Source organism: Oncorhynchus nerka, linkage group LG4 (genome assembly GCF_034236695.1).
Source record: "Oncorhynchus nerka isolate Pitt River linkage group LG4, Oner_Uvic_2.0, whole genome shotgun sequence".
In the NCBI taxonomy this organism is placed as follows: Eukaryota; Metazoa; Chordata; class Actinopteri; order Salmoniformes; family Salmonidae; genus Oncorhynchus; species Oncorhynchus nerka.
The window spans coordinates 77,076,490-77,100,052 of NC_088399.1; the positions used below are offsets into that span (position 1 = coordinate 77,076,490).

Below are 23,563 nucleotides of genomic sequence, written 5' to 3' on the forward strand. Positions count from 1 at the left end.
GCAGCGCATCAAGGGTGGGGTACTGTCATGACTTCTACCGAAGTCGGTTCCTCTCCTTGTTCGGGCGGTGTTCGGCGGTCGACGTCACCAGTCTTCTAGCCATTGCCGATCCATTTTTTTATTTTACATTTGTTTTGTCTTCCCACACACCTGTGTGTTCCCTCATTACGTGTTGTGTATTTAACCCTCTGTTCCCCCCATGTCTTTGTGTGGTATTGTTTGTTTGTAAGTGCTTGTGCACATGTTGACTGGTGCGCATCGGGTTTTGTAACCGAGTTGTTATTTCTTGATGCCGTTGGTTTTGGAATTAAACTGCTCCATCTATTACCTAGTTCTGCTCTCCTGCGTCTGACTTCCCTGCCACCAGTTACACACCCCTTACACAAGGTTTGAAATTGTGTCTAATAAAATCTGTTTGTGCTTCTTGCGGTCAATTTACAGTTTACAAATAAATCGTAATTATGGGCCGCGGCTGAATCTAGTTGATGAACCCTTCTGTAGGTTATAGCCTAGGCTACCATTCTACTCTGCAGGGATAAGAGGAGGGTTGCAATTTTTTGGTGTCTCGCCTTTCGCAGCATACTGGCCAGGACCGGGCCTGTGTATGCTTGCGTGTCAGTATGTGTGCTTGTAGAGTTTGAGGGTGTGTGTGTGACAGTATTATGATACTGACCGTTCTCATCCACCGCTAGAACACTGGCTCCTTTCCCCAGCAGCTCCTGAACTACTACGGTCAGACCATTCCTAGCTGCTACATGGAGGGGCCTGAGGCCGAGAGAGAGAGAGGAGAAAGAGGGAGAGACAGACACACACCTGCAGAGTGAAGTCATACTAGCCTAATAACATGCTAACTAATAACACTGTATGTTGGGTTGTGGTGTGTTCCATTTCCGAAAATCATTTGGGGTACGTACGTCTGTAGAGAAGTGTTGGTGCAGTTGATAAAGTTTCTGTCTGATATCTTCTCTAGTATCAACAACGCACTGGTCTCATGGCCCTGATGGTGAGAGAGAGAGGGATAGAGAGAGGGTAAAACATTTACCAAACAGTCATTTGATTAACCATATATGGTGCATGTGTGAGTATTACCTTGCTACAGGCCAGGTGAAGAGCTGTGTTCTTGTTAGTATCCTGTAGTGTGAGGTCTGCCTTAGCACTGCTCACCAACACCTCTATATGAGAGAGAGAGACACCAGAATAGGTAAGGTGTGAGATAGGTAGTAGGGAAGGAGAGGAGAAGCGTAGAGAGTGTGTACTGACCCACAGCGTTGGTCTGTCCGTTGTGCGCTGCCATCATCAGCGGCGTGGTCCGTGTGTGTGTGTCGGAGGTGTTCGCCTGAGCTCCGTGACTCAACAACAAGGACACACACTCCACGTGGTCTGAGAATGCTGCCGCATGGAGGGGAGACCTACAAAGGGTGACAGCAGTCACTGTTACACACACTACCTCACGTTCTGCGAGTCTGTGTAGGGGCGGACCTCCCAACATGCCCCAAAAAAACTCAGTCAGGTCTCGACTTAGAGGGGCTCGTGCCCATAGGCTGACATCCAGGGGGCCCACATTGATTTGATTTACTCTCACTAAGATATCATATTAACATGGTCATGGCAAAATTCATGGCAACATTTGGAAAATTGCAGGAAATTTGCTTTAAACTGCAAAAATGTCTCAACCCTATGGCAAAATGTGTAGTTTCATGAAATTAACTATAAAACTGCTACATTTTCTCTGCCCCATTGCAAAATTTGTAGAATTGCATGAAATTTGTTCAATCTTCTCTGCGCCCCATGGAAAAACAACAAGAGGGTGGGGTTCACCGACAAGAGGGGGGGGGGGGGCACTAATATGTTTTGCCCGTTAGGTACAACATTTCACTTAGGGGCCCCAAAAGACTAGGGCTGTGTATGTGTGTGTGTTTAATAATTTGTGTGTAATTAAAACACTACTGGACAGTTTATTAGGTACACCATCCTATTCACAAACATGGATCGCTCCTACAGACAGTGAGTCACATGGCCTTGGCTTACTATATAAAGCAGGCAGACAGGCATCCAGTTACTCTTCTCTGTAAACGATAGACACTGTCGTACATGAAAAGCCTAGGAGGGCGGCTGTTTCTGAGGTACTGGATCCGGTGTGCCTAGCACCGGTCATACCACGCTCATAGTCGCTTCAGTCACTTGTTTTGCCCAATTCTAAATGGAACGCCCTCCTAGGCTTTTCATGTACGACAGTGTCTATCGTTTACAGAGAAGAGTGCAACAAACAAAAAACATCCAGTCAGCGGCAGTCCTGTGGGTGAAAACAGCTCGTTGATGAGAGAGGTCGAAGGAAAATGGCAAGAATCATGCAAGCTAACAGGCGGGCCACAAACTGACAAATAACAGTGCAGTTCAACAGTGGTGTGCTGAACGGCATCTCGGAACAAACTATTTGTCGATCCTTGTCACGGATGGACTATTGCAGCAGACGACCACACTGGGTTCCACTCCTATCAGCTAAAAACATGAAGAAGCAACTTCAGTTGGCACACAATCATCAACACTGGACAATTGAGGACTGGAAAAACGTTGCCTGGTCCGGCGAATCCTGGGCCCTGTTGCGTGACGCTGATGGCAAAGTTAGGATTTGTCCATGGACCCATCCTGCCTAATACAGGCTGGTGGCGGTGGTGTAATGGTGTGGGGAATGTTTTCCTGGCACACGTTAGGTCCCTTGATACCAATAACTGAGCAAGGAAAGTTTCCGACAACTTGTAGAATCCATGCCCAAAGAAGTTAGACTGTTCTGGGGGCAAAGGTGGGTCCGAGCCAGTATTAGATGGGTGTACCTAATAAACGGTCCAGTGAGTGTATATATATGTGTGTAATAATGTGTCTCACCTGCCCTTGGTGTCTGTAGTGTTGACTATAGCAGAACCCAGAGAGTTGATCAACATCTCAGCGACTCCCTCGTTGTCATTCATACTGAAACAAGCAGAGAAGAAACACTTTCTTTCTCCTTCGGGGGTAGATCATCTTTAAAATTGCAGGTAGATTGAGGCTTCTATCAATGTCATTGTCTGCATCATTTCCAATCACACTTTTACACTCATTTAATATTTTATTTACATCCCGATGTAACACAAATGACACCTTTTTAGTGATCATATATTTATTTAGGTGGTCATAGACATACTAGGACCTGTGAATCTCAGCACACGAGTGACTGACTGGGTTCGAACCCTCAATACTGTGTTAGCACCCTGCGCTTAAGCCTAGGCATTAGTTGTGAGAGTTGAGGCTTACACGGCACAGTGCAGAGGGCTGAAGTGGTTTCCCTGTGTCTTCTTGAACATTTCCTGTTCCAACAACAACTCTACACACCCATCATAACCTGGAGCGAGAGAGACAGAGAAACAGTCAAAAGTATATCACCGTATTGTCTACATATAATTCTAGTTTATCATTCATTCAGATCAGTTAACCAACATTAATCTGATGATTCTCTAACGCTGTGTTTACCATTGTAGCAGGCCCAGTGCAGCGGTGTGTATCCGTGGTTGTCGGTAAGAAGTGTGTGAGTGTGCAAGGCATTAGCAGCCTGAAGTAGTGCTCCCAGCACCCCGGTGTGTCCGCAAGCTGCTGCCAGGTGTAGCGGAGAGCGCCCTGCCCGGTCACATACACACACACTCGCCCCACGCTGCAACAATGCCTCAACACACTCCTCATGACCCGACACCGCCTAAAGAAACAAAACAGATCATTAAAAGTGTGTGTTCTTGTGTCTGAGTTTGTATGTGTGGTGTGTACGGTGTACAGTGCATTCAGAAAGTATTCCGTTTTTTCACTTTGTCATTATGGGGTAGTGTGTAGATTGATATGGGGGAAAAAACGATTTAATCCATTTTAGAATGAGGCTGTAACATAACTAAATGTGGAAAACGTCAAGGGGTCTGAATAATTTACAAATGCACTGTATGTGTATATGGTGTGTGTGTGTGTGTGTGTGTGTTTTTGCATTTGTGCTTGTGTATGTGAATATATAGTGTGTGTGTGTGTGACTGTATAGGGACTAGGGAGTTTGTGTGTCTCACCCCGCGGTGTAGTGCAGTCCTGCCCCAGTGGTCTTTAGCCTCTACGTCAGCTCCTCTACTCAGTAGAGAATACACACTCTCTGTGTGTCCGCTCAGTACCGCCAGCATCAGAGGGGTCCTACACACACAATCAATATATTTACCAATCACTCAATCAATCCATCATTGATTAATCAGGCAAATCTAAAAGTAGCTAGCTCACACAGTCAATACATTAGTCTCTCACACACACTTACTGTCCGTTGGCGTCTTGTACATCTACAGAGTTGTGTGTGTCTGTGTTGTTGATGAGAAGACGGAGACAGTCAGAGTGGCCGTTCATCGCTGGAGGAGGAGACACACACTCAGGGTTAGGGAAAAAGATGGGTATGCAATGTGTGTGTGTGTAGTCATTGTGTGCCTGCTGGCTCTCATATACATATAATACCTGCAACATGTAAGGCTGTCCTCTTCAGCGTGTAATCCTTGGTGTGTGTGTGAGCTCCGTGGTGCAGTAAAAGTGACACACACTCCTGGTGGCCCCTGGAGCAGGCTAGGGAGAGCGGGGTCCGGCCCTCAGGGGTCCGAATGTCCACCTCCAACAGACCAGCAGCCAACACCTCCAACACGCCACAGTGACCATGGTACGCCTGGAGAACACACACCAATCAATAAAAATCTATATATTTATCACAGTGACCATGGTACGCCTGGGGAACACACACCAATCAATACAAATCTATATATTAATCACAGTGCTTCCCAAACTTCCTTGCATTGTGCCCCACGTAAAGCATTTCGGTTTTTCTATTAACCTACAGACTAACTGGCAGCGGAGTGTGTGTGTGACTCACCGCGAGGTGAAGGGGGCTGATGAGGGCGTGGCTATCAGAGTCACTCAGGATGTCTGTACCAGATGTCTCCATCAGCTGAGCGAGAGAGAGAGAGAGAGCGAGAATGCCTTCGTTATTATTCTCTAAAAAGCTAGAACATTAGAACAAGCAGCAGAGGGTACTCCTCTCCCGTGTCATCACTAATGTTGTCCAGCTACTTACCACATCTAGAGGAGTCTCCCTGGATATCTGAAAAACAAGAAGACAGAATGTCAAACTCAGTCACTACTTGTAGTGGGAAGTAGGTAATGGTGTCCGGGTAGGTCATGTACGAGCAGGATGTACTAACCAGTTCAAGGCAGAGTGTGTGTCCGTATGCCGATGCATAGTGGACTGGGTTGTAGCCCTGTCGGTCTCTGATCCCTGGGTTGGCATCGCTCCTCAACAGGTACTCTACACACCTGACACACACACACACACACACACACACACACACACACACACAGAGGGTCAGACAGGACAGACAAGACGGACAGGACAGACAACTACTACTACTACTACTACTACTAACTTTCCCTCTGTGCCAGCAGCAGCGTAGTGTAGAGGAGAACAGCCCCTCTCATCCAGCTCGTTGACTCCAGCACCAGACCCCACCAGGGCAAACACACACTGAGATTTACTGTTACAACAGGCATAGTGAAGAGGAGTCCTAGAGAGAAGAGTGTTACTGTCACAACAGGCATGGAGTCCATTTGCTTTTGTTTAAGAAATGTTTTGCAACAGAATCGAAATAATGAATACACCCCTGGAGAGAAGAGAAAGAACAATACTTCATCATCTTTGCATAGAATGAAAAAAATGTCTTTATGCAGGCATGTACGCACACAAACACACAAAGGCTGAACGTAAAGCTGAACCACTGACCTTCCAAACCTGTCCTTTCTGTTGAAATCTGCTCCTGTATTCAACAGCAGATTCAAACACTCCAGGTTCCTGATGGAGAGAGGGAGACCGAGAGAGAAAGAGAGAGAAAATGTATTGTACAGTAGAAAATTGGATAGAACAACTAACTGCAGAAAGGACTTAAAAATCCAAGAGCAAAGGACAGAGAGACACAGGAAAAAGGGGAGGGTTTAAAGAGTTGTTGTTTCACCCTCCTGCAGCTGCAGCATGTAGACAAGTCCTTCCAAAGTGGTCAGGAGTGTCTATGTGGAAGTCTGAGGAGAGCAGTTTCCTGCAGCAGTCAGAGAAGCCACTGAGAGCTGCCAGATGGAGGGGGAACATGCCATGGACGCCACGCCTGTAACAAACATCACGTCAGCGGTGCTTAGCCAGGTGTGTGTCACAGTGATAGTCTCCAACTCCGTCTAGTGAGTGAGTGTAGACTTAGTGGAGTTGTCTCCATGTGTGATAAGTCTGTCTGTGTGTATACACACAGTACCAATCAAACGTTTGGACACGCCTACTCATTTAAGGGTTTTTCTTTATTTGTACTATTTTCTACATGGTAGAATAATAGCGAAGACATCAAAACTAAGAAATAACACATATGGTAGTAACCCAAAAAAGTGTTAAACAAATATATATTTTATATTTGAGATTCTTCAAAGTAGCCACCCTTTGCCTTGATGACAACTTTGTCACCTGGAATGATTTCAATTTACAGGTGTGCCTTGTTAAAAGTTCATTTGTGGAATTTCTTTCCTTCTTAATGCATTTGAGCCAATCAGTTGTGTTGTGACAAGGTAGGGGTAGTATACAGAAGCCATCCCTCCTTGGTAAAAGACCAAGTCCATATTATGGCAAGAACAGCTCAAATAAGAAAAGAGAAATGACAGTCAATCATTACATTAAGACATGAAGGTCAGTCAATAAGGAACATTTCAAGAACTTTTGAAGTTTATTCAAGTGCAGTCGCAAAAACAATCAAGCACTATGATTTAACTGGCTATCATGGGGACCACCACAGGAATGGAAGACCCATCGTTAACTGTAAGTTCATTAGAGTTACCAGCCTCAGAACGTGTAGCCCAAATAAATGCTTGAAAGAGTTCAAGTAACAGACACATCTCAACATCAACTGTTCAAAGGAGACCGTGTGAATCAGGCCTTCATGGTTGAATTGATGCAAAGAAACCACTACTGAAGGACACCAATAATAAGAAGAGACTTGCTTGAGCCAAGAAACACGACCAATGGACATTAGACCGGTGGAAATCTGTCCTTTGGTTTGATGAGTCCAAATTTGAGATTTTTGGTTCCAACTGCTGTGTCTTTGTGAGACGCAGAGTAGGTGAACGGATGATCTCCGCATGTGTGGTTCCCACCTTGAAGCATAGAGGAGGTGGTGTGATGGTGCTTTGCTGGTGACACTGTCTGTGATTTATTTAGAATTCAAGGCACATAATCAGCATGGTTACCACAGCATTCAGCAGCGATATGCCATCCAATCTGATTTGCACTTAGTGGAACTATGATTTGTTTTTCAACAGGACAATGACTCAACACACCTCCAGGCTGTGTATGGGATATTTGACCAAGGAGAGAGGTCCAAGAAGGAGAGTGGTGGAGTGCTGCATCAGATGACCTGGCTTCCACTATCACCAAACCTCAAACCAATTGAGATGGTTTGGGATGAGTTGGACTGCAGAGTGAAGGAAAAGCAGCCAACAAGTGCTCAGTATATATGGAAACTCCTTCAAGACTGTTGGAAAAGCATTCCAGGTGTAGCTGGTTGAGAGAATGCCAAGAGTGTGCAAAGTTGTCATCAAAGCAAAGGGTGGCCAATACATTTTGATTTGTTAAACAGTTTTTTGGTTACTACATTATTCCATATGTGTGTTTCATAGTTTTGATGTCTTCACTATTATTTTACAATGTAGAAAATAGTAAAAATAAAGAAAAACCCTGGAATGAGTAAGTGTGTCCAAACTTTTGACTGGTTTTGTATATATATATACTACCATTCAAAGGTTTGGGGTCACAGAAATGTCCTTGTTATTGAAAGAAAAGCACATTTTTTGTAAATTGAAATAACATGAAATTGATCAGAAATACAGTGTAGACATTGTTAATGTTGTTAATAACTATTGTAGCTGGAAACTGCTGATTTTTAATGGAATATCTACATAGGTGTACAGAGGCCCATTATCAGCAACCATCACTCCTGTGATGCAATTATGTTAGCACAGCTAAAAACTGTTGTTCTGATTAAAAAAAGCAATAAAACCTTCTTTAGACTAGTTGAGTATCTGGAGCATCAGCATTTATGGGTTCGATTACAGGCTCAAAATGGCCAGAAACAAAAGACTTTCTTCTGAAACTCGTCAGTCTATTCTTGTTCTGAGAAATGAAGGCGAGAAATTGCCAAGAAACTGAAGATCTCATAAAACGCTGTGTACTACTCCCTACACAGAACAGCACAACCTGGTTCTAACCATTAACAATGTCTACACTGTATTTCTCTCATCAATTTGATGTTACTTTAATGGACAAAAAAAAGGAGCTTTTCTTTCAAAAACAAGGACATTTCTAAGTGACCCCAAACTTCTGTATGGTAGTATGTATCCATCTATCTATCGATATACAGTGCATTCGGAAAGTATTCAGACCCCTTACCTTTTAACGTTACAGCATTATTCTAAAAAAGAAGTTTTTATCTCAAACTACACACAAAGCAAAAACAGGTTTTTAGAAATATTTGCAAATGTATTAAAAATAAAAAACAGAAATGCCTTATTTACACAAGTATTCAGACCCTTTGCTATGAGACTCAAAATTGACCTCAGGTGCATCCGGTTTCCATTGATCATCCTTCAGATGTTTCTACAACTTGATTGGAGTCCACCTGCAGTAAATTCAATTGATTGAATTTGGAAAGGCATACACCTGTCTATATAAGGTCCCACAGTTGACAGTGCATTTCAGAGCAAAATCCAAGCCACAAGGTCAAAGGAATTGTCCGTAGAGCTCTGAGACAGGATTGTGTCGAGGCACAGATCTAAGGAAAGGCACCAAAAAAATATCTGCAGCTTTGAAGGTCCCCAAGAACAGTGGCCTCCATCATTCTTAAATATAAGAAGTTTGGAACCACTAAGACTCTTTCTAGAGCTGGACTGAGCAATCGGGGAAGAAGGGCCTTGGTCAGGGAGGTGACCAAGAACCTGATGGTCACTCTGACAGAGCTCCAGAGTCACTCTGTGGAGATGGGAGAACCTTCCAGAAGGACAACCATCTCTGCAGCACTCCACCAATCTGGCCTTTAAAGTAGAGTGGCCAGACTGAAACCACTCCTCAGTAAAAAAGGCACATGACAGCCCTCTTGGAGTTTGCCAAAAGGTGCCGAAAGGACTCGAAGACCACGAGAAACAAGATTATCTGGTCTGATGAAACTAAGATTGAACTCTTTGGCCTAAATGCCAAGCGTCTAGAGGAATCCTGGCACCATCCCTACGGTGAAGCATGGTGGTGGCAGCATCATGTGGGGATGTTTTTCAGCAGCAGGGACTGGGAGACTAGTCAGGATCAAAGGAAAAGTTAATGGCGCAAAGTACAGAGATCCTTCATGAAAACTTGCTCCAGAGCCCTCAGACTAGGGCGAAGGTTCACCTTTCAACAGGACAACGACCCTAAGCACTCAGCCAAGACAACGCAGGAGTGGCTTCAGGACAAGTCTCTAAATGTCCTTGAGTGGCCCAGCCAGCGCCTGGACTTGTACTTGATCGAACATCTCTGGAGACCTGAAAATAGCTGTGCAGCGACGCTCCCCATCCAACCTGACAGAGCTTAAGAGGATCTGCAGAGAGGAATGGGAGAAACTCCCCAAATACAGGTGTGCCAAGCTTGTAGCGTCATACCCAAGAAGACTCGAGGCTGTAATCTCTGTCAAAGGTGCTTCTAAAATGTATTGAGTAAAGGTTCTGAATACTTACGTAAATGGTGATATCATTTTTTTTGTTATTTGCTGAAATGTCTAAAAATCTGTTTTTGCATTGTCATTGTGGGGTATTGTGTGTAGTTTGATGAGGGAAAAAAACTTTAATCCATTTTAGAATAAGGCTGTGCCGTAACAAAATGTGGAAAAAGTCAAGGTGTCTGAACACTTTCTGAATGCACTGTATATACACTAAACACAAATATAAACACAGCATGCAACTATGTTAATGAGTTGCTGTTCACAGAAGGAAATCAGTCAATTGCAATAAATGTATTAGGCCCTAATATATGGATTTCACATGACTGGGCAGGGGTGCAGTCATGCGTGGGCCTGGGAGGGCATTGGCTCACCCACTTGGGAGCTAGGCCCACCGACTGGAGAGCCAGGCCCAGCCAATCCTAATTCGTTTTTCTCCCACAAAAAGGTCTGTATTACAGACAGAAATACTCAGTTTCATCAGTTGTCCAGGTGGCTGGTCTCAAGACAATCTCGCAGGTGAAGAAGCCGGATGTGGAGTTCCTGGGCTGGCGTGGTTACACTTGGTCTGCGGTTGTGAGTCCGGTTGGATATACTGCCAAATTCTCTAAAACGACGTTGAAGGCGGCTTATGGTAGAGAAATTCACATTCAATTCTCTGGCAACAGTTCTGGTGGTTATTCCTGTAGTCAGCATGCCAATTGTACGCTCCTTCTAAACCGGAGACATCTGTGGCATTGTGTTGTGTAACAAAACGTAACATTTTAAAGTGCAGTTGTGTAATGATCATGCTGTTTAAACCTTCCTACAATTGAGGAGTAGAAAAACATTGCCTGTTCCGATGAATCCCGTTTCCTGATGAATCATGCTGACAGGCAGAGTGAGAATTTGGCTTAAGTAGCATGAGTCCATGGACCCATGTTGCCTGGTGTCAACAGTACAGGCTGGTGGTGGTGTAATGGTGGGGAATATTTTCCTGGCACACGTTAGGTCCCTTGATACCAACTGAGCAATGTTTGAACACCACATAGTATCTGAACATTGTTGCTGACTAGGCTCATCCTTTCATAGCTACAAGGAGGTCCGACACAATAATAGATGGGTGTACCTAATAAACTGACCACTGAGTGTATTTGTGTGTGTCTTACTTGGCGGTGTTGGCTCCGTGTGTGAGCAGAGTGTTAATCAGTAACTGGTGTCCGTAGCGAGCAGCGATGTGAAGAGGAGAGTTCCCATTCTTATCCTCACAGTCCACCTCCGCACCTGCACAGACAGACAAAGAGCAAATAGTAGGGTGTTTGAAATATTAATAGACCAATAGCAGTGTGTGTGTGGTGTTTTGGGGCGGGCCTCACCGTTTTGAATGACAGCCTGAGAACGAGAGAACCTTCCATGGACCGCTGCCATGTGGAGAGGGGTCTTCCCATCCTTACTCTGGAGTGGGAAAAGAGAGAAAGAAAGCAAGACATTTCATTCTGTTTGTCAGAAGAGTTGTGATGTTCAGGACTGGGTGATGTTCCCTGTGTTATAAACCTCCCTATTCAGATCAGGACTGGGTGATGTTCCCTGTGTTATAAACCTCCCTATTCAGATCAGGACTGGGTGATGTTCCCTGTGTCACCCCCCCCCCCACCCCCCACCCTACAGCCCTGAGCAACTTCAGCTCTTCTCTCACCCCCCACCCTACAGCCCTGAGCAACTTCAGCTCTTCTCTCACCCCCCACCCTACAGCACTGAGCAACTTCAGCTCTTCTCTCACCCCCCACCCTACAGCCCTGAGCAACTTCAGCTCTTCTCTCACCCCCCACCCTGAAGCACTGAGCAACTTCAGCTCTTCTCTCACCCCCCCACCCTACAGCACTGAGCAACTTCAGCTCTTCTCTCCCCCCTCACCCTACAGCACTGAGCAACTTCAGCTCTTCTCTCACCCCCTCCACCCTACAGCCCTGAGCAACTTCAGCTCTTCTCTCACCCCCCCCACCCTACAGCACTGAGCAACTTCAGCTCTTCTCTCAGCCCCCCACCCTACAGCCCTGAGCAACTTCAGCTCTTCTCAGCCCCCCACCCTACAGCCCTGATCAACTTCAGCTCTCTCTCTCAGCCCCCCCCACCCTACAGCCCTGATCAACTTCAGCTCTTCTCTCACCCCCCACCCCCACAGCAACTTCAGCTCTTCTCTCACCCCCCACCCTAGAGCCATGAGCAACTTCAGCTCTTCTCTCACCCCCCACATCCCTGAGCAACTTCAGCTCTTCTCTCACCCCCCCCACCCTACAGCCCTGAGCAACTTCAGCTCTTCTCACACCCTCCCACCCTACCGCCCTGAGCAATTTCAGCTCTTCTCTCACACCCCACACCATATGTCCCACTACTACCCTGTTGGCCTAGGAGAAGTGTGTGTGTGTACCCTGATGTTGACGTTAGCTCCGTTCCCAAGCAGTAGTTCCAGACACAGCGCCCCCTGGCGGGAACAGGCTGAGAAGTGCAGCGCAGACAGACCCCTCTCATTCACCTGTTAGAGAGAGATAAAGTTACAATATACACACCAACACACGTACACCAACACACACACACACACAGATGTGTACCTGGTTGATGGAAGCTCCAGCCTCTATGAGTTCGTTGACCACCACATCCTGGCCATTATAACTGGCCATATGGAGAGCAGAGTTACCATAAATATTACCCTGGTTTATCTAGAGAGATGGAGGGAGAAGGCGGGGAGAGAGAGAGGGAGAGTGCGGGGAGAGAGGGCGAGGGGGAGAAAGCACGGTGAGAGGGAGCGGGGAGAGGGGGGAGCGGGGAGAGGGGGAGTGCAGGGACAGAGATAGAGCGGGACGAGAGCGAGAGAGAGGAGAGAGAGCGGGCGGGAGAGAGAGCGAGAGCGGGAGAGAGAGCGAGGGCGGAGAGAGAGAGCGAGGACGGAGGGAGAGCGAAGGCGGGGGGAGAGAGAGAGCGAGGGGGGAGAGAGAGAGCGAAGGCGATGGGGAGAGAGAGCGCGAAGGCGGGGGAGAGAGCGCGAAGGCGGGGGGAGAGAGAGCGCGCGAAGGCGGGGGGGAGAGAGCGCGAAGGCGGGGGAGAGAGAGCGCGAAGGCGGGGGAGAGAGAGCGCGAAGGCGGGGGGAGAGAGCGCGAAGGCGGGGGGGAGAGAGAGCGCGAAGGCGGGGGGAGAGAGCGCGAAGGCGGGGGGAGAGAGCGCGAAGGCGGGGGAGAGAGAGCGAAGGCGGGGGAGAGAGAGCGAAGCGGGGGAGAGAGAGCGAAGGCGGGGGGAGAGAGAGCGCGAAGGCGGGGAGAGAGAGCGCGAAGGCGGGGGGGAGAGAGCGCGAAGGCGGGGGGGAGAGAGCGCGAAGGCGGGGAGAGAGCGAGAAGGCGGGGGGAGAGAGAGAGGCGGGCGGGGGGGAGAGAGAGCGAAGGCGGGGGGAGAGAGCGCGAAGGCGGGGGAAGAGAGAGCGCGAAGGCGGGGGAAGAGAGAGAGCGAAGGGTGGGGGGAGAGAGAGCGAAGGCGGGGAGAGAGAGCGAAGGCGGGGGAGAGAGCGAAGGCGGGGGAAGAGAGAGAGCGAAGGCGGGGGAGAGAGAGCGAAGGCGGGGGGAGAGAGAGAGCGAAAGGCGGGGGGGAGAGAGAGCGAAAAGGCGGGGGAGAGAGAGCGAAAGGCGGGGAGAGAGAGAGCGAAAGGCGGGGAGAGAGAGAGCGAAGGCGAGAGAGAGCAAAGGCGGAGGGAGAGAGCGAGGGCGCAGGGAGAGCGAGGGGCGGAGGGGAGAGCGAGGGCGCAGGGAGAGAGCGAGGCGCAGGGAGAGAGCGAGGGCGGAGGGAGAGAGCGAGGCGGAGGGAGAGAGAGCGGAGGGAGAGAGAGAGAGCGGCGGGGAGAGAGCGAGGGCGCAGGGGAGAGCGAGGGCGCAGGGGGAGAGCGAGGCGCAGGGAGAGAGCGAGGGCGCAGGGAGAGAGCGAGGGCGGAGGGAGAGAGCGAGGGCGGAGGGAGAGAGCGAGGGCGGAGGGAGAGAGCGAGGGCGGAGGGAGAGAGCGAGGCGGAGGGAGAGAGCGAGGCGCAGGGAGAGAGCGAGGCGCAGGGAGAGAGCGAGGGCGGAGGGAGAGAGCGAGGGCGGAGGGAGAGAGCGAGGGCGCAGGGAGAGAGCGAGGGCGCAGGGGAGAGAGCGAGGGCGGAGGGAGAGAGCGAGGGCGCAGGGGAGAGCGAGGGCGGAGGGAGAGAGCGAGGCGGAGGGAGAGAGCGAGGGCGCAGGGAGAGAGCGAGGCGCAGGGGAGAGCGAGGCGGAGGGAGAGAGCGAGGGCGGAGGGAGAGAGCGAGGGCGGAGGGAGAGAGCGAGGGCGCAGGGAGAGAGCGAGGGCGGAGGGAGAGAGCGAAGGCGGAGGGAGAGAGCGAGGGCGGATGGAGAGAGCGAGGGCGGGGGGAGAGAGCGAAGGCGGGGGGAGAGAGCGAGGGCGGGGGGAGAGGGAGAGAGAGAGAAACAGTTAGTTTCTGTATCTCAATAGACTTCTTTCTTTGCTATTAGGAGAGGATGAAATCAAATGATGTGTGTGTACCTGTACCCCCAGCAGGTATTGAATGATGTGTGTGTACCTGTACCCCCAGCAGGTATTGAATGATGTGTGTGTACCTGTACCCCCAGCAAGTATTGAATGATGTGTGTGTACCTGTACCCCCAGCAGGTATTGAATGATATGTGTGTACCTGTACCCCCAGCAGGTATTGAATGATGTGTGTGTACCTGTACCCCCAGCAGGTATTGAATGATGTGTGTACCTGTACCCCCAGCAGGTATTGAATGATATGTGTGTACCTGTACCCCCAGCAGGTATTGAATGATGTGTGTGTACCTGTACCCCCAGCAGGTATTGAATGATGTGTGTGTACCTGTACCCCCAGCAGGTATTGAATGATGTGTGTGTACCTGTACCCCCAGCAGGTATTGAATGATGTGTGTGTACCTGTACCCCCAGCAGGTATTGAATGATATGTGTGTACCTGTACCCCCAGCAGGTATTGAATGATGTGTGTACCTGTACCCCCAGCAGGTATTGAATGATGTGTGTACCTGTACCCCCAGCAGGTATTGAATGATATGTGTGTACCTGTACCCCCAGCAGGTATTGAATGATATGTGTGTACCTGTACCCCCAGCCCCAGCAGGTATTGAATGATATGTGTGTACCTGTACCCCCAGCCCCAGCAGGTATTGAATGATATGTGTGTACCTGTACCCCCAGCAGGTATTGAATGATATGTGTGTACCTGTACCCCCAGCAGGTATTGAATGATGTGTGTGTACCTGTACCCCCAGCAGGTATTGAATGATATGTGTGTACCTGTACCCCCAGCCCCAGCAGGTATTGAATGATATGTGTGTACCTGTACCCCCAGCAGGTATTGAATGATATGTGTGTACCTGTACCCCCAGCAGGTATTGAATGATGTGTGTGTACCTGTACCCCCAGCAGGTATTGAATGATGTGTGTGTACCTGTACCCCCAGCCCCAGCAGGTATTGGACAGTGGTAGTCATCCCACTAGAGGCAGCGGCATGTAGAGGAGTATAAGAGTTCTTATCTTTACAGTCCATCTCTGCTCCACTAGACACCAACAACCTCACCACCTCCATATGACCTGGAGGGAGGGAGATGTAGAGGAGGAAATGGAGGGAGAGAGGGAGGAAAGAGAGCGGGTAAGAGTACATTTTGTTAGCATACCATTTCGTTAGCATACCATTTCATACCATTTTGTTAGCATACCATTTCATACCATTTTGTTAGCATACCTTTTTGTTTCTAGAAAAAATCTAATCATCATTCTAATCCCTCTATAATGTATAGCTCTGAGTGGGGGTGTCTTACCCATGTAGGCAGCCCAGTGGATGGCTCGCCTGTCTTTCTTATCAAAGGCGTCGATGTTAGCTCCTCTGGAGAGAAGCAGCTTCACCATCTGACACACACACACACACACAAACAAACACATACACACCACACACACGTGAAGTCATACTAGCCTCATGAAATGGCAACTAATACATCTGTGAATGTGTGTGTGTTACCTCCAGGTGTCCGCTGAAGGCAGCATGGTGCAGGGCTGTGCGTCCACCCCGGTCCGACACATTGACGTTGCTAAGCAATGGGACGAGGGCCTCGGCAACGCGGATAGCCTTGTTGTTGGCAGCAACATGGAGAGGAGTCTGCCAGTTCTTATCCCGCGCGTTCACATCAGCACTGTGTTTTATCAACATACACACTGCATCCTACACACACACACACACACACACACACACACACACACACACACACACACACACACACACAGAGAGAGAGAAAGCGCATTGACATAATCACTGTCAACAAGACTGATGCAGCATGAGAAAGAGCATTGATGAAGGTGTGTGTGTGGTGTGAGTGACAGTCTGTTACCTCGCTGCAGGAGGCGACAGCTCGGTGAAGAGGAGTTAACCACTTATTGTCTTTAGCATTTACTCTGGCTCCTAAAAAACACAGGGAGAGAAAAGGTTAAGGGTTAACCTTCCTCTGACAGAGAGTGGGTGGGGACCCACGAGTTACTAGGGGAAACGCCCATGGTCCTTTGAGAGTCCCATGTGTGTAAGGGGTTAAAATAGACCATCACATCACGTGATCCTGTTCCATCACAACACACACAGGGAAACAACCTCCACATCTCTCTCCCTATCATTTCCTCTACACGAATGGGTGATGCCAACATTGGCTGCTGTGACCAAATTCTCAATCTAAGTCTTCAATTTAATAGGCTTTTTAGGTATCTTAGTTTTATCAGGTATAACAGGCAGACAGGTATAACAAACAGGCAGACAGGTATAACAATCAGGCAGACAGGTATAACAATCAGGCAGACAGGTATAACAATCAGGCAGACAGGTATAACAATCAGGCAGACAGGTATAACAAACAGGCAGACAGGTATAACAAACAGGCAGACTGGATCATCATCCAAATGCTCTCTAGCAAACTTCAGACGAGCCTGGACATGTACTGGCTTAAGCAGGGGGACACGTCTGGCACTGCAGGATTTGAGTGCCTGGCGGCGTAGTGTGTTACTGATGGTAGGCTTTGTTACTTTGGTCCCAGCTCTCTGCAGGTCGTTCACTAGGTCCCCCCGTGTGGTTCTGGGATTTTTGCTCACTGTTCTTGTGATCATTTTGACCCCACGGGGTGAGATCTTGCGTGGAGCCCCAGATCGAGGGAGATTATCAGTGGTCTTGTATGTCTTCCATTTCCTAATAATTTATTTGTATGTCTTCCCAGCCTGGTGCAGGTCTACAATCATTTTTAAAATCCTACAATGTGATTTTCTGGATTTTTTTTCTCATTTTGTCTGTCATAGTTGAAGTGTACCTATGATGAAAATTACAGGCCTCATCTTTTTAAGTGGGAGAACTTGCACAATTGGTGGCTGACTAAATATTTTTTGCCCCACTGTACAACAGGCAGACAGGTACAGTATAACAGGTACAGTATAACATGCAGACAGGTACAGTATAACAGGTACAGTATTTATTTTAGCTTTATTTTACTAGGCAAGTCAGTTAAGAACAAATTCTTATTTTCAATGACGGCCTAGGAACAGTGGGTTAACTGCCTGTTCAGGGGCAGAACGACAGATTTGTACCTTGTCAGCTCGGGGATTTGAACTTGCAACCTTTCGGTTACTAGTCCAACGCTCTAACCACTAGGCTACCCTGCCGCCCCAGGCAGACAAGTATAACAGGCAGACAGGTACAGGTATAACATGTACAGTATAACAGGCAAACAGGTACAGTATAACAGACAGACAGGTACAGTATAACAGGTAGACAGGTACAGTATAACAGGTACAGTCTAACAGGCAGAAAGGTACAGTATAACAGGCAGACATGTACAGTCTAACAGGCAGACAGGTACAGTATAACAGGTACAGTATAACAGGCAGACAGGTACAGTATAACAGGCACAGTATAACAGGCAGACATGTACAGTGTAACAGGCAGACAGGTACAGGTATAACAGGCAGACAGGTACAGGTATAACAGGCAGACAGGTACAGGTATAACAGGCAGACAGGTACAGGTATAACAGGCAGACAGGTACAGGTATAACAGGCAGACAGGTACAGGTATAACAGGCAGACAGGTACAGGTATAACAGGCAGACAGGTATAACAGGCAGACATGTACAGTGTAACAGGCAGACATGTACAGGTATAACAGGCAGACAGGTACAGGTATAACAGGCAGACAGGTACAGGTATAACAGGCAGACAGGTACAGTATAACAGGCAGACAGGTACAGTATAACAGGCAGACAGGTACAGTATAACAGGCAGACAGGTACAGGTATAACAGGCAGACAGGTACAGTATAACAGGCAGACAGGTACAGTATAAAAGGCAGACAGGTACAGTATAACAGGCAGACATGTACAGTGTAACAGGCAGACAGGTACAGGTATAACAGGCAGACAGGTACAGTATAACAGGCAGACAGGTACAGTCTAACAGGTACAGTCTAACAGGCAGACAGGTACAGTATAACAGGCAGACAGGTACAGTATAACAGGTACAGTATAACAGGTACAGTATAACAGGCAGACAGGTACAGTATAACAGGCAGACAGGTACAGTATAACAGGTAGACAGGTACAGTATAACAGGCAGACAGGTGCAGTCTAACAGGCAGACAGGTACAGTCTAACAGGTACAGTATAACAGGCAGACAGGTACAGTCTAACAGGTACAGTATAACAGGCAGACAGGTACAGTCTAACAGGTACAGTATAACAGGCAGACAGGTACAGTATAACAGGCAGACAGGTACAGTATAACAGGCAGACAGGTACAGTCTAACAGGTACAGTATAACAGGCAGACAGGTACAGGCAGACAGGTACAGTATAACAGGCAGACAGGTACAGTATAACAGGCAGACATGTACAGTGTAACAGGCAGACAGGTACAGTATAACAGGTACAGTATAACAGGCAGACAGGTACAGTATAACAGGCAGACAGGTACAGTATAACAGGTAGACAGGTACAGTATAACAGGCAGACAGGTACAGTATAACAGTATAACAGGTACAGGTATAACAGGTACAGGTACAACAGGCAGACAGGTACAGTATAACAGGCAGACAGGTACAGTATAACAGGCAGACAGGTACAGTATAACAGGCAGACAGGTACAGTATAACAGGCAGGGCAGGTACAGTATAACAGGCAGACAGGTACAGTATAACAGGTAGACAGGTACAGTATAACAGCCAGACAGGTACAGTATAACAGCATAACAGGTACAGTATAACAGGCAGACAGGTACAGGTATAACAGGTACAGGTACAACAGGCAGACAGGTACAGTCTAACAGGCAGACAGGTACAGTCTAACAGGCACAGTCTAACAGGCACAGTCTAACAGGCAGACAGGTACAGTATAACAGGCAGACAGGTACAGTATAACAGGCAGACAGGTACAACAGGCAGACAGGTACAGTCTAACAGGCAGACAGGTACAGTCTAACAGGCAGACAGGTACAGTCTAACAGGCAGACAGGTACAGTCTAACAGGCAGACAGGTACAGTATAACAGGTACAGTATAACAGGCAGACAGGTACAACAGGCAGACAGGTACAGTCTAACAGGCAGACAGGTACAGTCTAACAGGCAGACAGGTACAGTATAACAGGTACAGTATAACAGGCAGACAGGTACAACAGGCAGACAGGTACAGTCTAACAGGCAGACAGGTACAGTCTAACAGGCAGACAGGTACAGTATAACAGGTACAGTATAACAGGCAGACAGGTACAGTATAACAGGTACAGTATAACAGGCAGACAGGTACAGTCTAACAGGTACAGTCTAACAGGCAGACAGGTACAGTCTAACAGGTACAGTCTAACAGGCAGACAGGTACAGTCTAACAGGCAGACAGGTACAGTCTAACAGGCAGACAGGTACAGTCTAACAGGCAGACAGGTACAGTCTAACAGGCAGACAGGTACAGTCTAACAGGTACAGTATAACAGGCACAGTCTAACAGGCAGACAGGTAGTCTAACAGGTACAGTATAACAGGCAGACAGGTACAGTATAACAGGCAGACAGGTACAGTATAACAGGCAGACAGGTACAGTATAACAGGTACAGTATAACAGGCAGACAGGTACAGTGTAACAGGCAGACAGGTACAGGTATAACAGGCAGACAGGTACAGGTATAACAGGCAGACAGGTACAGGTATAACAGGCAGACAGGTACAGGTATAACAGGCAGACAGGTACAGGTATAACAGGCAGACAGGTACAGGTATAACAGGCAGACAGGTACAGGTATAACAGGCAGACAGGTACAGGTATAACAGGCAGACAGGTATAACAGGCAGACATGTACAGTGTAACAGGCAGACAGGTACAGGTATAACAGGCAGACAGGTACAGGTATAACAGGCAGACAGGTACAGGTATAACAGGCAGACAGGTACAGGTATAACAGGCAGACAGGTACAGTATAACAGGCAGACAGGTACAGTATAACAGGCAGACAGGTACAGGTATAACAGGCAGACAGGTACAGTATAACAGGCAGACAGGTACAGTATAAAAGGCAGACAGGTACAGTATAACAGGCAGACATGTACAGTGTAACAGGCAGACAGGTACAGGTATAACAGGCAGACAGGTACAGTATAACAGGCAGACAGGTACAGTCTAACAGGTACAGTCTAACAGGCAGACAGGTACAGTATAACAGGCAGACAGGTACAGTATAACAGGTACAGTATAACAGGCAGACAGGTACAGTATAACAGGCAGACATGTACAGTGTAACAGGCAGACAGGTACAGTCTAACAGGTACAGTCTAACAGGCAGACAGGTACAGTATAACAGGCAGACAGGTACAGTATAACAGGTACAGTATAACAGGTACAGTATAACAGGCAGACAGGTACAGTATAACAGGCAGACAGGTACAGTATAACAGGCAGACAGGTACAGTCTAACAGGCAGACAGGTACAGTCTAACAGGTACAGTATAACAGGCAGACAGGTACAGTCTAACAGGTACAGTATAACAGGCAGACAGGTACAGTCTAACAGGTACAGTATAACAGGCAGACAGGTACAGTATAACAGGCAGACAGGTACAGTCTAACAGGTACAGTATAACAGGCAGACAGGTACAGTATAACAGGCAGACAGGTACAGTATAACAGGCAGACAGGTACAGTCTAACAGGTACAGTATAACAGGCAGACAGGTACAGGCAGACAGGTACAGTATAACAGGCAGACAGGTACAGTATAACAGGCAGACATGTACAGTGTAACAGGCAGACAGGTACAGTATAACAGGTACAGTATAACAGGCAGACAGGTACAGTATAACAGGCAGACAGGTACAGTATAACAGGTAGACAGGTACAGTATAACAGGCAGACAGGTACAGTATAACAGTATAACAGGTACAGGTATAACAGGTACAGGTACAACAGGCAGACAGGTACAGTATAACAGGCAGACAGGTACAGTATAACAGGTACAGTATAACAGGCAGACAGGTACAGTATAACAGGCAGACAGGTACAGTATAACAGGCAGACAGGTACAGTATAACAGGCAGACAGGTACAGTATAACAGGTAGACAGGTACAGTATAACAGCCAGACAGGTACAGTATAACAGCATAACAGGTACAGTATAACAGGCAGACAGGTACAGGTATAACAGGTACAGGTACAACAGGCAGACAGGTACAGTCTAACAGGCAGACAGGTACAGTCTAACAGGCAGACAGGTACAGTCTAACAGGCACAGTCTAACAGGCAGACAGGTACAGTATAACAGGCAGACAGGTACAGTATAACAGGCAGACAGGTACAACAGGCAGACAGGTACAGTCTAACAGGCAGACAGGTACAGTCTAACAGGCAGACAGGTACAGTCTAACAGGCAGACAGGTACAGTATAACAGGTACAGTATAACAGGCAGACAGGTACAACAGGCAGACAGGTACAGTCTAACAGGCAGACAGGTACAGTCTAACAGGCAGACAGGTACAGTCTAACAGGCAGACAGGTACAGTATAACAGGTACAGTATAACAGGCAGACAGGTACAACAGGCAGACAGGTACAGTCTAACAGGCAGACAGGTACAGTATAACAGGTACAGTATAACAGGCAGACAGGTACAGTATAACAGGTACAGTATAACAGGCAGACAGGTACAGTCTAACAGGTACAGTCTAACAGGCAGACAGGTACAGTCTAACAGGCAGACAGGTACAGTCTAACAGGCAGACAGGTACAGTCTAACAGGCAGACAGGTACAGTCTAACAGGTACAGTATAACAGGCACAGTCTAACAGGCAGACAGGTAGTCTAACAGGTACAGTATAACAGGCAGACAGGTACAGTATAACAGGCAGACAGGTACAGTATAACAGGCAGACAGGTACAGTATAACAGTATAACAGGTACAGTATAACAGGCAGACAGGTATAACAGGTACAACAGGTACAGGTACAACAGGCAGACAGGTACAGTATAACAGGCAGACAGGTACAGTATAACAGGCAGATAAGAGCGTCTGCTAAATGACTTAAATGTAATGTAATGTACAGTATAACAGGCAGACAGGTACAGTATAACAGGTACAGTATAACAGGCAGACAGGTACAGTATAACAGGCAGACAGGTACAGTATAACAGGCAGACAGGTACAGTATAACAGGTACAGTATAACAGGCAGACAGGTACAGTATAACAGGCAGACAGGTACAGTATAACAGGCAGACAGGTACAGTATAACAGCATAACAGGTACAGTATAACAGGCAGACAGGTACAGTCTAACAGGTACAGTCTAACAGGCAGACAGGTACAGTATAACAGGTACAGTATAACAGGCAGACAGGTACAGTATAACAGGTACAGTATAACAGGCAGACAGGTACAGTCTAACAGGTACAGTATAACAGGCAGACAGGTACAGTCTAACAGGCAGACAGGTACAGTCTAACAGGCAGACAGGTACAGTCTAAAAGGTACAGTATAACAGGCACAGTCTAACAGGCAGACAGGTACAGTCTAACAGGCAGACAGGTACAGTCTAACAGGTACAGTCTAACAGGCAGACAGGTACAGTCTAACAGGTACAGTCTAACAGGCAGACAGGTACAGTCTAACAGGCAGACAGGTCGTCTAACAGGTACAGTATAACAGGCAGACAGGTGCAGTCTAACAGGCAAACAGGTACAGTATAACAGGCAGACAGGTACAGTATAACAGGTACAGTATAACAGGCAGACAGGTACAGTCTAACAGGCAGACAGGTACAGTCTAACAGGCAGACAGGTACAGTCTAACAGGTACAGTCTAACAGGCAGACAGGTACAGTCTAACAGGCAGACAGGTACAGTCTAACAGGCAGACAGGTACAGTCTAACAGGCAGACAGGTACAGTCTAACAGGTACAGTATAACAGGCACAGTCTAACAGGCAGACAGGTAGTCTAACAGGTACACTATAACAGGCAGACAGGTACAGTATAACAGGCAGACAGGTACAGTATAACAGGCAGACAGGTACAGTATAACAGGTACAGTATAACAGGCAGACAGGTACAGTATAACAGGCAGACAGGTACAGTATAACAGGCAGACAGGTACAGTATAACAGGCAGACAGGTACAGTATAACAGCATAACAGGTACAGTCTAACAGGCAGACAGGTACAGTCTAACAGGCAGACAGGTACAGTCT

At 47.6% G+C, this 23,563-nt stretch overlaps 1 protein-coding gene across 4 annotated transcripts in view; it reads right to left on the minus strand.

The window, feature by feature from the left end:
- LOC115124997 (serine/threonine-protein phosphatase 6 regulatory ankyrin repeat subunit A) overlaps positions 1–23,563 on the minus strand; it is a 66,705-nt gene that overhangs the window by 9,514 nt on the left and 33,628 nt on the right. For all 4 annotated transcript variants that reach the window (XM_065017892.1, XM_065017891.1, XM_065017890.1 and 1 more), the window contains 24 exons: positions 16,208–16,278; positions 15,841–16,041; positions 15,644–15,731; positions 15,274–15,416; positions 12,389–12,496; positions 12,208–12,312; positions 11,156–11,234; positions 10,949–11,063; positions 6,042–6,188; positions 5,813–5,881; positions 5,460–5,597; positions 5,238–5,349; positions 5,111–5,137; positions 4,910–4,984; positions 4,504–4,705; positions 4,313–4,400; positions 4,077–4,194; positions 3,505–3,724; positions 3,289–3,376; positions 2,884–2,967; positions 1,261–1,409; positions 1,090–1,172; positions 915–997; positions 674–765 (listed from right to left, as the gene is read on the minus strand). In XM_065017892.1, the coding sequence (XP_064873964.1) occupies positions 674–765; positions 915–997; positions 1,090–1,172; positions 1,261–1,409; positions 2,884–2,967; positions 3,289–3,376; positions 3,505–3,724; positions 4,077–4,194; positions 4,313–4,400; positions 4,504–4,705; positions 4,910–4,984; positions 5,111–5,137; positions 5,238–5,349; positions 5,460–5,597; positions 5,813–5,881; positions 6,042–6,188; positions 10,949–11,063; positions 11,156–11,234; positions 12,208–12,312; positions 12,389–12,496; positions 15,274–15,416; positions 15,644–15,731; positions 15,841–16,041; positions 16,208–16,278 (2,685 nt within the window). The remainder of the gene's footprint in view (positions 1–673; positions 766–914; positions 998–1,089; positions 1,173–1,260; positions 1,410–2,883; positions 2,968–3,288; positions 3,377–3,504; positions 3,725–4,076; positions 4,195–4,312; positions 4,401–4,503; positions 4,706–4,909; positions 4,985–5,110; positions 5,138–5,237; positions 5,350–5,459; positions 5,598–5,812; positions 5,882–6,041; positions 6,189–10,948; positions 11,064–11,155; positions 11,235–12,207; positions 12,313–12,388; positions 12,497–15,273; positions 15,417–15,643; positions 15,732–15,840; positions 16,042–16,207; positions 16,279–23,563) is intronic.